The 12,882-nt window shown below is 45.1% G+C and overlaps 1 protein-coding gene across 2 annotated transcripts in view; it reads right to left on the reverse strand.

Annotated features, from left to right (window-relative positions):
* Positions 1 to 12,882, reverse strand: part of SMG5 (SMG5 nonsense mediated mRNA decay factor) — a 44,712-nt gene that overhangs the window by 11,410 nt on the left and 20,420 nt on the right. For both annotated transcript variants that reach the window (XM_074938925.1, XM_074938926.1), the window contains exons 10-16: positions 12,312 to 12,520; positions 11,222 to 11,359; positions 7,702 to 8,412; positions 3,696 to 3,865; positions 2,767 to 2,842; positions 2,143 to 2,318; positions 788 to 946 (exon numbers count right to left, since the gene is read on the reverse strand). In XM_074938925.1, the coding sequence (XP_074795026.1) occupies positions 788 to 946; positions 2,143 to 2,318; positions 2,767 to 2,842; positions 3,696 to 3,865; positions 7,702 to 8,412; positions 11,222 to 11,359; positions 12,312 to 12,520 (1,639 nt within the window). The remainder of the gene's footprint in view (positions 1 to 787; positions 947 to 2,142; positions 2,319 to 2,766; positions 2,843 to 3,695; positions 3,866 to 7,701; positions 8,413 to 11,221; positions 11,360 to 12,311; positions 12,521 to 12,882) is intronic.

Raw genomic sequence — 12,882 nt, forward strand, 5'->3', positions numbered from 1 at the left:
CGGTGGGACAGCATGGAAAAAAAGCTTGGTTCTGCCAATTCTTGAACTGCATCTGCTCTGTACAACAAACTTTGGCCCTCCAGAGCTGCAAATCTGGGATGGAGTTTTTCCCATGCACAAAGACTACACAATAATGATTTGCCAGGGGGTGGGGCAGTTCTCTAGAGCCAATTCCCTGCATTACACTGGGGGACAATGCTTGTGGCACATTCATTAGCACGCCAGATTATCTATGACTTTTCATTCACAACTTGGTGGGGCGGATTATCCTCTTACGAAACAGCAAGACTCAACAGGAACAGACTTTTGTCCCTAGATGCACTTTGCTCCTGGCAAGCAGCTTTCCCAAGAGGAATGTGGCCAACCTCTTCTCTCACTAGGCACTGAAAGTGTGTCAATTATGAGCCATTACCGAGCTTGTTCAGGAACACACGGCTAGGCTGAGGAGCCAATGGCAACATTAGTCTGGGATGCCAGCATGTCACAGACAGAGCATCAGCCCCTCTGAGGGTACATCTACAAAGCCTGCGTTGCCACGCGGCCGCAGCAGCACTGTGAGGTGGGCAGTGTAGTCACGCTTTACCGCTGGGGGAGAGCTCTTCCGGCAATAAAAAAATAACCACCCTGAATGAGCGGTGGTAGCTTGATCGGCATTCCTGGTGATAAAGCGCTTTTCAGCGTTAAAACTTTTGCCGCTAAGGGGGGTGTTTTTTCACGCCCCTGAACGACTAAAGTGTTAGTGCTGAAAGTGGCAGTGTAGACACAGCCTAAGACTCTTCCAACTCACCATGCGGAACTGGGCCTGGGCCTGATGCAGCAAGTTGTCCTGCTCAGACTGAGCGATGCTAATGAAGATCCCGACCTCCGAATTAAACTGCAGGATGCTGCCTTGCAAGTGGGTGATGAAGTGGCCAAAGCTGCGGATGCAGCAAATACGAATCACGGACTGCAAGGAACGAGATGGTTTGACATGAGATGTACCACACCCCCCTGGCAGCAGCCTGCGCTAGCTGAGAAGCAGGAACCTAAACTTTTAGAAAAAGGTGGAAATGACTAAAAAAAATATATATATATACACACACACGCACACACACATACATATACACACACACACACACACACACACACACACAAAGTGAAAAATTGTTAGAATGTTCCTGAAGATGCAGGACATGATAATTCTTTGGAGAAAATAAATGGGGTCAGGGGTGCAGGAAAGTCAGCCAGAGTGCTTTGAAATGTTTGCAGTCAGGGTTTTCGAACAGAGAACAATGACATCTGGCTTTTCAGAGCAATCTGTGCCGGCCAGTTATCCCATCGTTGGAACCTGAGTCGTCATCTCTCTGAAGAGGGGTGACATAACTAACAGGACAGCTAAGCAGACTTTGGTAAAAGGAGGGACTGTACTCGGCTTTGGATTGTTGTATCTTGCCTCAGAGTTTCTCCACAGAGCACCAAAAGCATGAGGAGACATCCAGGAATTCATCCCCTGGCTTCCTCAGCTGGAATCTTACATTTTTAAAAACGCAGCTCCCAGATCAAAGGCCATAACATTCCCTTAAAAATCAGGTAGCAAAGGTGGACAAATGTTAATGTGCTCTAAGTCATCAGGTAGTTCAGAGATTGCCATAGCAAAATTAGATGGACCACTACTCTCCTGACTTTCTCCCTAAATGTCTCACCTTCCCCTATGCAGTAATGATGATCTTAGCCCTTTTTACTCTGCAGCTGGGCTGACAATTAAAGCCATTCTGGGCATGAGTATGGCACAATGCCAATACTTCTGCCACTGCCAGTCGTCGTCACTGACACAGGGCTAAAGGAGATAGCCTGCAAACGGTTCAAGACTCGTCCCAACTGATTTATCCAGACAAGGAGGGTGAGGGGTTAAACACAGCAAAGAAACCAATAGGTAGCAGCTCTGCATTGCTTTGAGGGGAAAGGGAAGTTTCTGGACACTGCCTGGGCGATGGAGCTAGAAGCAATGTGAATCATCCTGAGGTTCACAAAGGTATTTCAGTTTGGGGCACACTCTCTCCCACAATAAAACTAGACTCTCCTCCTGCGTTGCTAGGATAAGGAAAAGTTTCTATCAAGACAAATTTAGCTGGTAGCAAGAATCCAGGGCTCGCCTATCCTCACCTCCTCCACCGCTGAGAGTATGGGTCTGTCCTGCTCAAAGTTAAACCTCTTGTGTGCATTTTTCAGAGGGGGCAGGTTACGGAGCGCCACGTCTTCTGGAAGCAGCAAGCTGGTGCTCAAGTCTGGAAGCTCACAGCCAATCAGCAAGTCCTTGACCTCATTACCAAGAGCCAGCCCTAGATTGTTGGGGGGAAATACAGTAAGATGTGACTGATCATCACTGATGCCAGGACAGCTGAGGTCCGAAGTCTTATGCTGTGCTTTATGTTCTTCAAAGTTCAAGCATTTTGGTCATACGGGAATGTCTATGGCATGCTACCAGTTTCCATTAAGGTTTGAGCCAGTCAGTCAAGTACCCTGCTTTAGTACAGTTTGACTCCATCCACACTAGCTAACCAAACCATGGGAGGTAACTAACTTGAATCATGATTCAACACAACAGAGGCTAAGGTAGACATGGCCTTACTCATCCTTGTAAACCAAGTTGCATTAGTTACTCTCACCTTGCAGGATAATGAGCTATAAGCACCACTGATAACTAGGTTTGAAAAATAAGGAGTTGAATCTGTGCAGGGAGCATTGTTTGTTTGGAAGATAATGATACGGGATGGGCTCCAACGGTACCTGGTTCCTTCAGTTCTCCAGCAGAAGGCAGAAGGTTCAGAAGCACGGACAGTCTGTTCCATAGACTCTGGGAGCTCTGGAAGAAGGAAAAAAAAAAGGCTGCAAAATATATCAAGTCATGCAAATCTTCAAGTCAAGATAGATGCAAATAATTATGAGGATACTTTGCACTTTGATAGCACCTTCCAGAGACTTCAAAGCACTTTGCAAATAATTAAGCCTCAACATCCTGTGATGTAGAGATTTAGTTTAATTTGATAGACAGGGAAACCAAGGTAGAGAGGCAAGGATGACTTGTTCAAAGACACAACAAGACACTAACAGAGTCAAGAATAGAATCTCTGGCCTATGGATGCCCAGTCTCCTGACCTAGCCAGCAGGCCACCTAACCAGCAATTGCCTCTACATCCACCCTCTCATTTTTTTGGCGAGTTGTTGAAACAGACAGAAGACTCAATAGCAATCGTGATAGATGATCCCTGTGTCTAGATGTGGGTTTGTTTCATTCTCATGGCTTCTAGGTCAGGGCTATTTAATAACCCTGAATCCCCTGTTCCCCCATCACCAAAACGTATTTGTAGGGTAGAACCTAACAATAAAAAATAGTTATAAAAGTGAGAGGAAGTAATTTGATTATGAATAATACATTTCATCCCAAGAGAACCCAAAGTGCTTTACAAACTTAACACACTGATTTGCAAACCATGCACAGAGATCACTACCCCCATCACTGAGTTGCTGTTGAATCTATGGTGCAACATGGGATCTGTTTAACAATACACATTAAAGTCACAATAATTATTTTTGCCAGGAAGGGACAAACAATGTATCCACCTGAATCTACAGGGAGGCTTATCACAATATAATCACCCAAGCTGACACTTGAGACGCTGTCATTAACAGTGTACATTTAAACAAAACCCCCACACCTGGGCACACATGATGATGAGGTCAGTGTTGGTTCTCAACCAGTCCAGGAACACCTTGACAGTCGGAAGCAGGCCCTCATTGGTTATGATCTCTAGTTTCTCTTGGAGGGATCTCTCGTTCCGACAGGATTTGTTACTGGTGATGCTCTCTTCAGAGTCGGACAAGTCATCTGAAACAACAACGAAAAGAGCAAAGATACCCTGCGTTAAATATCAAGCGGAGACCTGGTAAGAAACCATATTGGCATTTGCACAGCGAGTCACCACTGGAGTGGGAAGGGAAAGATGCTTCAACATTCCCTGCTTCATCCGCACACACCCACAACAGTATTTTACTGATTGGTGTAACTATCTCTTGGAAGGCAGCAGGCTCATCATGCTGACCAGTATAGTCTCACTGTTTCCTTGTACTCTCCTGTCTGTTCGCTTATCCATCTGTTCTCTCTTCTCTTACACTTAGATTTCTCCTTGGGGCAAGGTCCGCCCTTTGTTCTACATTTGTACAGCCCCTACCATGAGGGGGTCCTGGTCCATCTCTAGATCTCTAGGCACTACAGTAATCAAATAATAAAAGTAATAATAAACTAGTGGCTAGAAGAACAGCTGACACACCTGGGAGCGATTTCCAACTTCCCCATACTTGCTGTGTTATCCTAAGCAAGTTAGTGACCCTCTGACCCTCCCTGCCTATCCTTTCTTCAGTGGGGATAAGAATGCTTCTTTATTCCACCTGCATCAAGTGCCGTGATATCTTTATCCGTTGACTTACCTTATGCTTCTTGTTCCGGTGGAGTACCAAAGTCCACGGTAGAGCGATCGGCGGTTGATTTAGCGGGTTTTCACATTGCTGCACATCGGTCACCCCTCTGCCCTCCCCCCCACCCCCCCCGCCCCTGGAAGTGGGAGACAAGCCCTGAGGCTCTGTCTAGACTAGGATTTAATGGTGTGGCATTAGATCATGTTAGCTAACTTGATCTATCCCTTTCTAAATCTCCAGATTTAGTATGCTAGAGTACAACTTGCCTTTTCTTGACTAGAGTTTTAAAAGTTGTTAGTTAGCTCAAGCTAGTTAACATGATCTCACACTGTACCTTTAAATCTTAGCCTAGGCAAAGCCTGAGTCCTTGTCAGAGTTGCATTCCCATGGAAACTAGGTTTGAGCTTGATGCAAAATGCTTCCTTGCTCCCGGATATAAGGGAAGCTGGAAGGAGTGACTAACAAACAAGACCAGACTGGCCCAAGTGGTTTATCTGAAATACAGACAATGCACTTGTATTATATCATCTCTCTTTCTATCTGTTCTCTCCCAGAACATTACTTCGTTTGAATAATACATGTCACTGAATAGCTTTAAGAAATCTGCAGTGCCATCTACTGTGCATCAAAAGTTAGAATCTGGCCCTACAAACCTAAAGACTGATGTGATATTATGGTTGACAGTGTATAGAAATTGCCCCTAATGCCACATCTCTGCTCTTTGCATGTCACTCAGTCAAATCTGCTGACTTTTACTGACACAAACAAGTTTTCACTTCTGTGAACTCTGCAGAGCTCACCAAGCCAGTACAGCTAGGGGAGAGTCACCTGGATTCTATTTTCCTCATTCATCATCAGAATTGCCAGTTAAGTTCCAATCACGACATTTTTATGATTTAATAAGCAGTAAAACAGCCCAAATTTCAAATTCAGCTAGACTCTGCAGCACGAGCAATTGAACAGACCTTTAGCTTTGTGAGTGGAATGAATTTCATCAGGAAGCATTGACAAAAACACAGAACCCAAAACTAATTTTACAGATATGCTGGTGACTTTACATTGGCATTTAAACATTAATGGCCCATTTCTCCATTACCCTACACCTTGTGCAGGCATTTACACTAATGCTCTATGAAACACTTGCAAATCAGAACAGTAGCATTTTGTACATACTTTGCAATGGTGTAAATGACTGTACAATGCAGGGCAACAGAGAAGAATGGTGCTAAGTCTGCTTTTCGTACTACCACAGAAGTCAGAGATGAGAAAGACCTAGTCATAGAATCAGAGAATATCAGGGTTGGAAGGGACCTCAGGAGGTCATCTAGTCCAACCCCCTTCTCAAAGCAGGGCCAAACCCCAACTAAATCATCCAAATTTTTTTCCTTTTTGCCTCAGATCCCTAAATGGCCCCCTCAAGGATTGAACTCAAAACCCTGGGTTTAGCAGGCCAATGCTCAAACCACTGAGCTATCCCTCCCCCCAAAAGATTAAAAAAAAAAAAATTAAAAAATAAATAAATAAATAAATAAATAAATATACATATATATATATTATAGCACCTCCTTGGAGCTGCAGACTCTCCCGCGCGGTGCCGTGAGGGTCCTTCTCCCAGCCATGTGTGTCCCCAAGGTGCCCCAGTGCAGCGTGGAAAGCACCAGCCTCTCTGGACACCAGCTCCGAACGTAAAGGGGAGTCAGAGTCTCCGAGCGGGTTTGATTTTGAGGAGTGGTCCAGACGCTATGGTGCTGAGGGCTGTAGAAATGCCCCCATCCCTCCAGCAGCCTTCTCTGGAGTAGCCCCGGCCCCTCCTATCTATCAGGACTGTTCCCTTTGAACAGGTTATAACAGCATTTCCCAAAGTTTTGAAAGTTGATCCCCCTTTGAAGAAAATGAAACTGACCTCAACTCTTTTGCTACCCTGCAATGCCTGGTCCACACTACAAAATTATGCTGGCATACTTATGTCATCTAGAGTGTGAAAAAATTCACAGCCCCTAGCCAACATGTGCCAGCAAAACCCCCACGCAGAAGCAACTATACTTACAGAAAAATGCTTCTATTAGCTTAGTTCAGGGAGGTGGTGTAGCTATGCCAGCAGAAGAAGTCCTGCCACTTAGGCTGCATCTACACTAGGGAACTATGCCAGAACAGGCTCTGTAGTGTAGAGAAAGCCTTAATTGATACATCATCTCCACCCTGCAATCTAATCCTCTGCACCCCAAACTTTAGGAAATGCTGGTATAGATCTTCATAACATGACCTTTCCTCTCCTTTCTTACACGCTTTGAAGAGCAGCAAAGTGTTTAAATGTCAACACTGTTAACTCTCATTGGCATGTAAATCAGCACTCACTGAAATGAATAGGGCAGTTCAGACCACAGAGATACTATGTCAGGCTCTCTGAAAACTCAGGCAGACATCTCTGTACGAGTTACATTTGCTTCACATTTTGAAGGTTTTCTTCACAACCATAACAGCTAGAGACTTTAAAAATAAAAGATGACACTTTTGAGAACTAAGTTCCACTGATACCTCCTCAGTTTGTCCTTTGCATCCCACAGGGGAATACAGCCCATACTTTGGGAAACACACTGACTTATAATGTCCCTCCGTATTAATTAATAAAGCCCCTAAACACCCAGTTGGAAATATTATTGTGCCTATTGCACAGAAGCTTACAAACTATCTCCAACTAGTTCAATAAGTAAAGTTATCTCACTAAATTGTTCTGTGTTAACAGGTTAATCCTCTTTTATTACGTCACACAGAAATATTATACAACACTGTCCTGATGCACTGCCCTCTCGTTTTACGGTAACGTATGGAACTGGCCTTCCATGCATTAAGGGTGAAATTAATTCCTATGCAAACAGGCAGCCTGTCCACCACTTAAGTCCCACTCTGGTCAAAACAGGGCTCCAGGGGACTTCAGTGTATCATGCTGACAAACAATATCTCATTGTTCTCTCCCTATATCCGTCTGTTGTCTCTTTTCTTACATTTAGATTGTAAGCCTCTTGGGGCAGGGACCATCTTGAGTCTGTACAGCACCAAGCACAACAGGGTCTTGGTCCACGACTGGGGCTCCCAGGTGCCACGGTAGTGCACAGTAATGCACTATAGTGTTGCACAGGGATAGATTTCACTCCTCGAGAAGACTGCTACTGCTCAATCATTTTCTACCCAGCTCTGTGTATTCTTCCATGCCAGTAAAGATATAATTTGTAACCAAGTATCCATCCTTACCTTGCTCAGGGAAGCCGGGCTTCTCCACATCCCCATTGACACAAGGCTTGCTGTCCACTACCTGCTTCAAGGCAGCTGATTCATGAGTTGGTTTCAAGAGGACGTTGCTGAAGGTGGGGGCCAAGCGAAAGCAGCGTTTGGTCTGGAACAGCTGTGTGGACATGGCCTGGAGGTTACTGGCTATGCTAGCTTCATTAGTGCCCATGGACCCTGGCCCATTGACTGCAGCATCTGAATTCTCAGTCTTGGAGACACTCAGGCTTTTAGAGTCCACCAGCCCGCTCCCCTCCATGCAGTTTTTTAAGGCCTCCTTGGCCCCGTTTTTCATGCTTTTGGTTCGGCCGCATCCCTCCTCCCCTGGCTCGTCCTCCATATCCTCCAGGTCGGAACGGGATTCCTGGCTGTTCATGTCTGAGTCTGTCTCCACATCAAAGGCTGTCTCCACCTCCTCGTCGCTTTTCTCCGAGCCACTCTCCGAGCCATCGCTGCCCTTAGTGAAGTCCTGGCTGGAGTCAGAGTCGAAGCCCTCGCTCAGGTCACTCTCATCGACCTTCTGGGGATGGCGCCGGCGGCGCAAGCAGGAGAGACGGGAGTATTTCTTGCTCTTCTTGTTGTCCTTCTTCCTCTGCTCATCGCTGGGCCGGTGGTTGGCTAAGTCAGCATCTGCTTCCTTCTCAACGGAGTTCAAGGGCTCCCGGGTCTCTTGGTCATCTGCAAAAGACACCCGAAACAAAAAAAACTTGGAACTGTTTGACGTACAACCCAGCCAGGTGGCCAGTCCCAAGCCGGGGAAAACGTCGGTGTCTCACTTCTATAGCAGCTTTCATCAGAGGATGTTTCAAGGCACCCTTGGGAGATAATCCCACTTTACAAATGGGTCAACGTAAGCACCAACAAGTGAAGTGATGTGAACTCCCTGACCAAGCCCCAATCGCACAGAAACAGACAAGTTTAATTACGGACAATTCCTTTACCTCCTAATGGCACTTACTAATCCCCAGATCCATTCAGTAGCCAGCAGCAGAAGTTTATCCTAGCAAATACAGGTGTTCCACCCAGTATGACACTGGTTTAAATCCTGCCCAAGTTGTACCTAGCAAGTGAAAGCCACTTCCATTTGATGGCTGGTAGATGGGCAGCTAGTGTGAAATGAATGGACAGATCTCAATCCAGTTTCTAGTTATGGAATCCATATTATACAACCCACAAGGGCCTTAGACATGGAGTCTGTCCAGGACAAGACTGGAGTACACAGGCAGAAGTCTAAAGAAGCTTGTTTTCATATTGTCTGAGATGCACCTGATCAGTCATTACGTGGCTTCAGGTTTCAAGACTGCAACCCCAGTACAAAATTCATTTAAACACAAAACCACTTTCTCCCCAGCCCAACTTTCCAATGAAAGAGCCCATACAGTTAACTACAGAGAAAATTTTACTTCTTAATGGGTCCTTAGCAAGAGAGGAATACACACGTTTTACCAGAAGAAAACAAATTCACTGACTGATAAAAATGCAATCTTCTGCCAAGAATTCAGTCATCCGACCAGAGGCTAGTTCGTCTTAGTTGAGATGCATTTAAAATAAAAATCTTGGTTTAAAAACAGGCCTGTATTTTACTTTCCAACTAAAACGTGTTGCATGCACTTCAGATTGCTGACAATATAGCAAAGGGGCAGGATACTTGCATGCATGTCAAAAGGTTTAAAATTAAAACGAACTGCTCCTCTCAGTAATCTTGGATTGAACTGGTCTAATCCACCTTTCTTATTAGGCCGATAGCGCTCAGTGTCTTAAGATGCTTAATTCACCTTGTTTTATTTAAAACCAAGGCTGGGGGAGAATCTGCATCAACTATATAACCACAATAGCTTATTAAACAACACTGCAGTGCAGTGGTATGTGGGAATTTTCTCAGAGGAGTAGTCAAGACACAGGTTGAAACATTCGACTAATTTTATAAGAAAGGAAGGAAGAAGGAAAGAAAGCTGAAGTTAAATTCCTCTTCTTCAGAAATGAATGAGCTACACAAGCATGCCGTCATTCTAAAGATATACAGCTATTACTGTTCAGACTAGTCTGTACATTATTCTGGATATGTTTGGTGTGTTCGGTGGAACTGCTTAAGGCCAGTGATTAAGACCCCAACACAACAACATTTAATTAAATTAACCTCCACCTATAAGCATGAGAGTTAAGTTATTCCCATCTTTAATTCGTGGTCATTACATCATCCGAAATATCTCTGGCCACATACTGGAGAGTCCTGTTTAATATGAATCTTCAAGTACATTACTTGGGTCAAGAAAAATCTGAATGTCCATTTTTCTGAAGATAGTGATTGTGCAGAATTAACAAATGGGCAGGACTTCAGCTTTCCCCGAAGCTGAATTGACTTGAAAGAAAATAAAAAGCCTGATCAATAGGCAACCTTGGAGACCAAAGCCCTCCAGTTTATCCTACAATAATAGAAATGTAGGGTTGAAAGGAACCTCAAGAAGTCGTCAAGTCTAGCCCCATGCACTGAAGGAGGACCAAGTAAACCTAGAATCTCTCTGACAGGTGTTTTCCCACCTGTTCTTTAAAACCTCCAATGATGGGGATTCCACAACCTCCCTATTTCAGTGCTTAATTATCCTTATAGTTAGAAAGTTTTTCCTAATCTCTAACCTAAATCTCCCTTGCTGGAGATTAAGCCCATTACTTCTTGCCCTACTTTTAGTGAACATGGAGAAGAGATACTGAAGAAGAATGAGCTGGAGAGAGATACAGAATGACTGTTCCAGACAACAGGGAAGGCGCCTCTTGCATGAACTGTAAGATCATGAAATGGGACAGGGGAGAGAAGTGTTAGATGAACAGAGGATGCAGGATTGGAAGGGGCCTGCTGGGTTGTCGAGTCCAGTCCCCTTCTATAGCAGGCAACCTCGTCATATAAGCCCATTCATAAACTTATCAGAGGAGGTAGCAAGAACGGCACAGACGAGATCCATGGGTTCAGCTGGAGCAAAGCCAATGGAGAGTTTTAAAAGCCATGCAGGACTCATTTGAACTAGACCCTGAAATGAATGAGGAGCAAGCGGAGGTGTTACAAGACAGGGAAGACACACATTTTGGTCACATTTGTGAAACTGACGTTGTTGCTCAACAATTTAGCAAATGTCTCTAGTCTGTGCCCCCCACCACTTCCCCATGGGCTGCCTCGGAACCCAGAGGGTCTTCCCTATTTTTCACAGCAGCAAGCATCCCTCTGATAGCTTCCTATGGAAGCACAGTCATCCAGAACAGGGCACTCTGGAGTAAAAGAGGGGACTTCCTTTCCCTCAGGGCTCAGCATACAATTTGTGCCTAGTGCTTCCAGCCTGGCAGTGAAGGATCAAAGCGTTTCAAACTCAGCTCTGCAAACCCACAGCTGTGCACTGCACTACAAAGCTCATACCGAATACACTAAGGAAAGGGGCGTGGTAGCCACAGAGAGGGAAGTAGTTTGAGCTAACAGCACTCACCACCTCCCTCCTATTACCTGTGCCGTCGCTCTGGAACGCTGGAACTGGATTCTCCCCTTCCTCCAGTTCTGCCTGCAGGCGAATATTGACGTGGTTTATCAGATGAGAAAAGAGGGCCAGAGTGAAAGCAATGGCTGCACTGTACTGCTTTGAACCTGCAACAGGACAGCACAGAGGTGAAGCGAATAGACCACCCCAGTTCTGCAGCAAAATGGATGTCAAATAAGATACGTTTAAGATTTACTGTCTAATTGCATGGGACACAGCCATCTTGACAAGTGGCATCAATATCTAGGGGTTTCCACTTTCTGAAAAAACTTCAATCCATAAATCAGCCCAAGGTGGCATCAATAGTATTTCACCTCTCACCTTAATGATAGGAAATAATCATTTTTTATGCAGATCTTTCTATTATAGTGAAAAAAGTGTTGGCAAGCAGGATAACCATCTGGTATCTGAAGGACGTAAACACCAAGAAGGGAGAGAACTTGCACACTCTAAACAATTCCTCTTCCTTCTCGGTGATGACATCCTTCCGATACCAGATGGTTATCCTTCATCTACATTTTCCCAAAGGAAGTGGTGGAAGTATCATTAATTAGGACATTGCACATTGAATTGGACACTAGAAAATACACTGCAGGGAGCAATCCTGACCTGGTCCAGGAGATAGATTTAAATGCAACATAATAAGTCTTCTCCATCACTAACAACTAACAAATTTCAAGTTAGATTATAGGAATTACCCAGTTCTAAATTAACCTGTGTAAAGTGGGTCCCCTTATTCCAGTGGTCCCCAAACTTTTTCTGTCATGGCTCCCCTTATCCGTAATGGAATCTGTCCATGCCCTCCTGGGGGCTGGGAGCCAAGGGCTGGGGCTGGCCCGGAGTGGAGCTGGAGGCAGAGTGGGGCTGAATGGCGCTCCCGCCCTGCCCCCCATGCGGGCTGGCTCAGGCCCCTCACCCCACAGTTCGGGGACCACTGCCTTATTCTATTGAAGATGAGCGTCCAGAATAGACAGGTCATCTTGTTCAGCATTTATGTTCTTCTCTCACAGCACTACAATTCAATGAGCCACCAGTGTTCATCGTTAGTGCACTGATTACCTGCCCGTTTGAGGCTGTGGACGCTCATTAGGCAGATGATCACCATGCGGAAGATGAGGAGGTCGGGAAGGAAGGAATATCCACACTCATATTCCTCTTCATCTTCGCTTGCTGAGTTCAGATTAGGAGGAGAAGGCAGGTAGAACAAGCAAAGGTTGAAATCCTCCAGCACCGACTGGCAAAGAGATGTTAGCTCAGAGTCCACAGAGCTTAACGTGGGGGGAAAAACAAATAGATTTACTCTTCAAATGCCCTGCAGCCAGTTACGTCTCAAGCTCCCGGCAACTGGAACGTTCATGTGGATACTGAACAAAAACTGTTGCAAGCTCAGTCATCACTTAAGTCATTTAGAACAAGATAGGACAAGGCACTGGAGAATATACTGAAGGGAACAATCATGCACAGGCAGAGGGGGAAAGACTAGATAATCTGAGCAATCTTTCCCATCCCTACAGAGTGTAAACTAAAGTGACACAGTAAACAGCTGTCGGAGTGTCTCCTATACTGCCAGGATGGATCACTAGAGAATGAAGTGAGGGGCTCAACTCCTCACTCTTGGGATGAAGATGCT

Source organism: Natator depressus, chromosome 24, assembly GCF_965152275.1.
Source record: "Natator depressus isolate rNatDep1 chromosome 24, rNatDep2.hap1, whole genome shotgun sequence".
Lineage (NCBI taxonomy): Eukaryota > Metazoa > Chordata > Testudines > Cheloniidae > Natator > Natator depressus.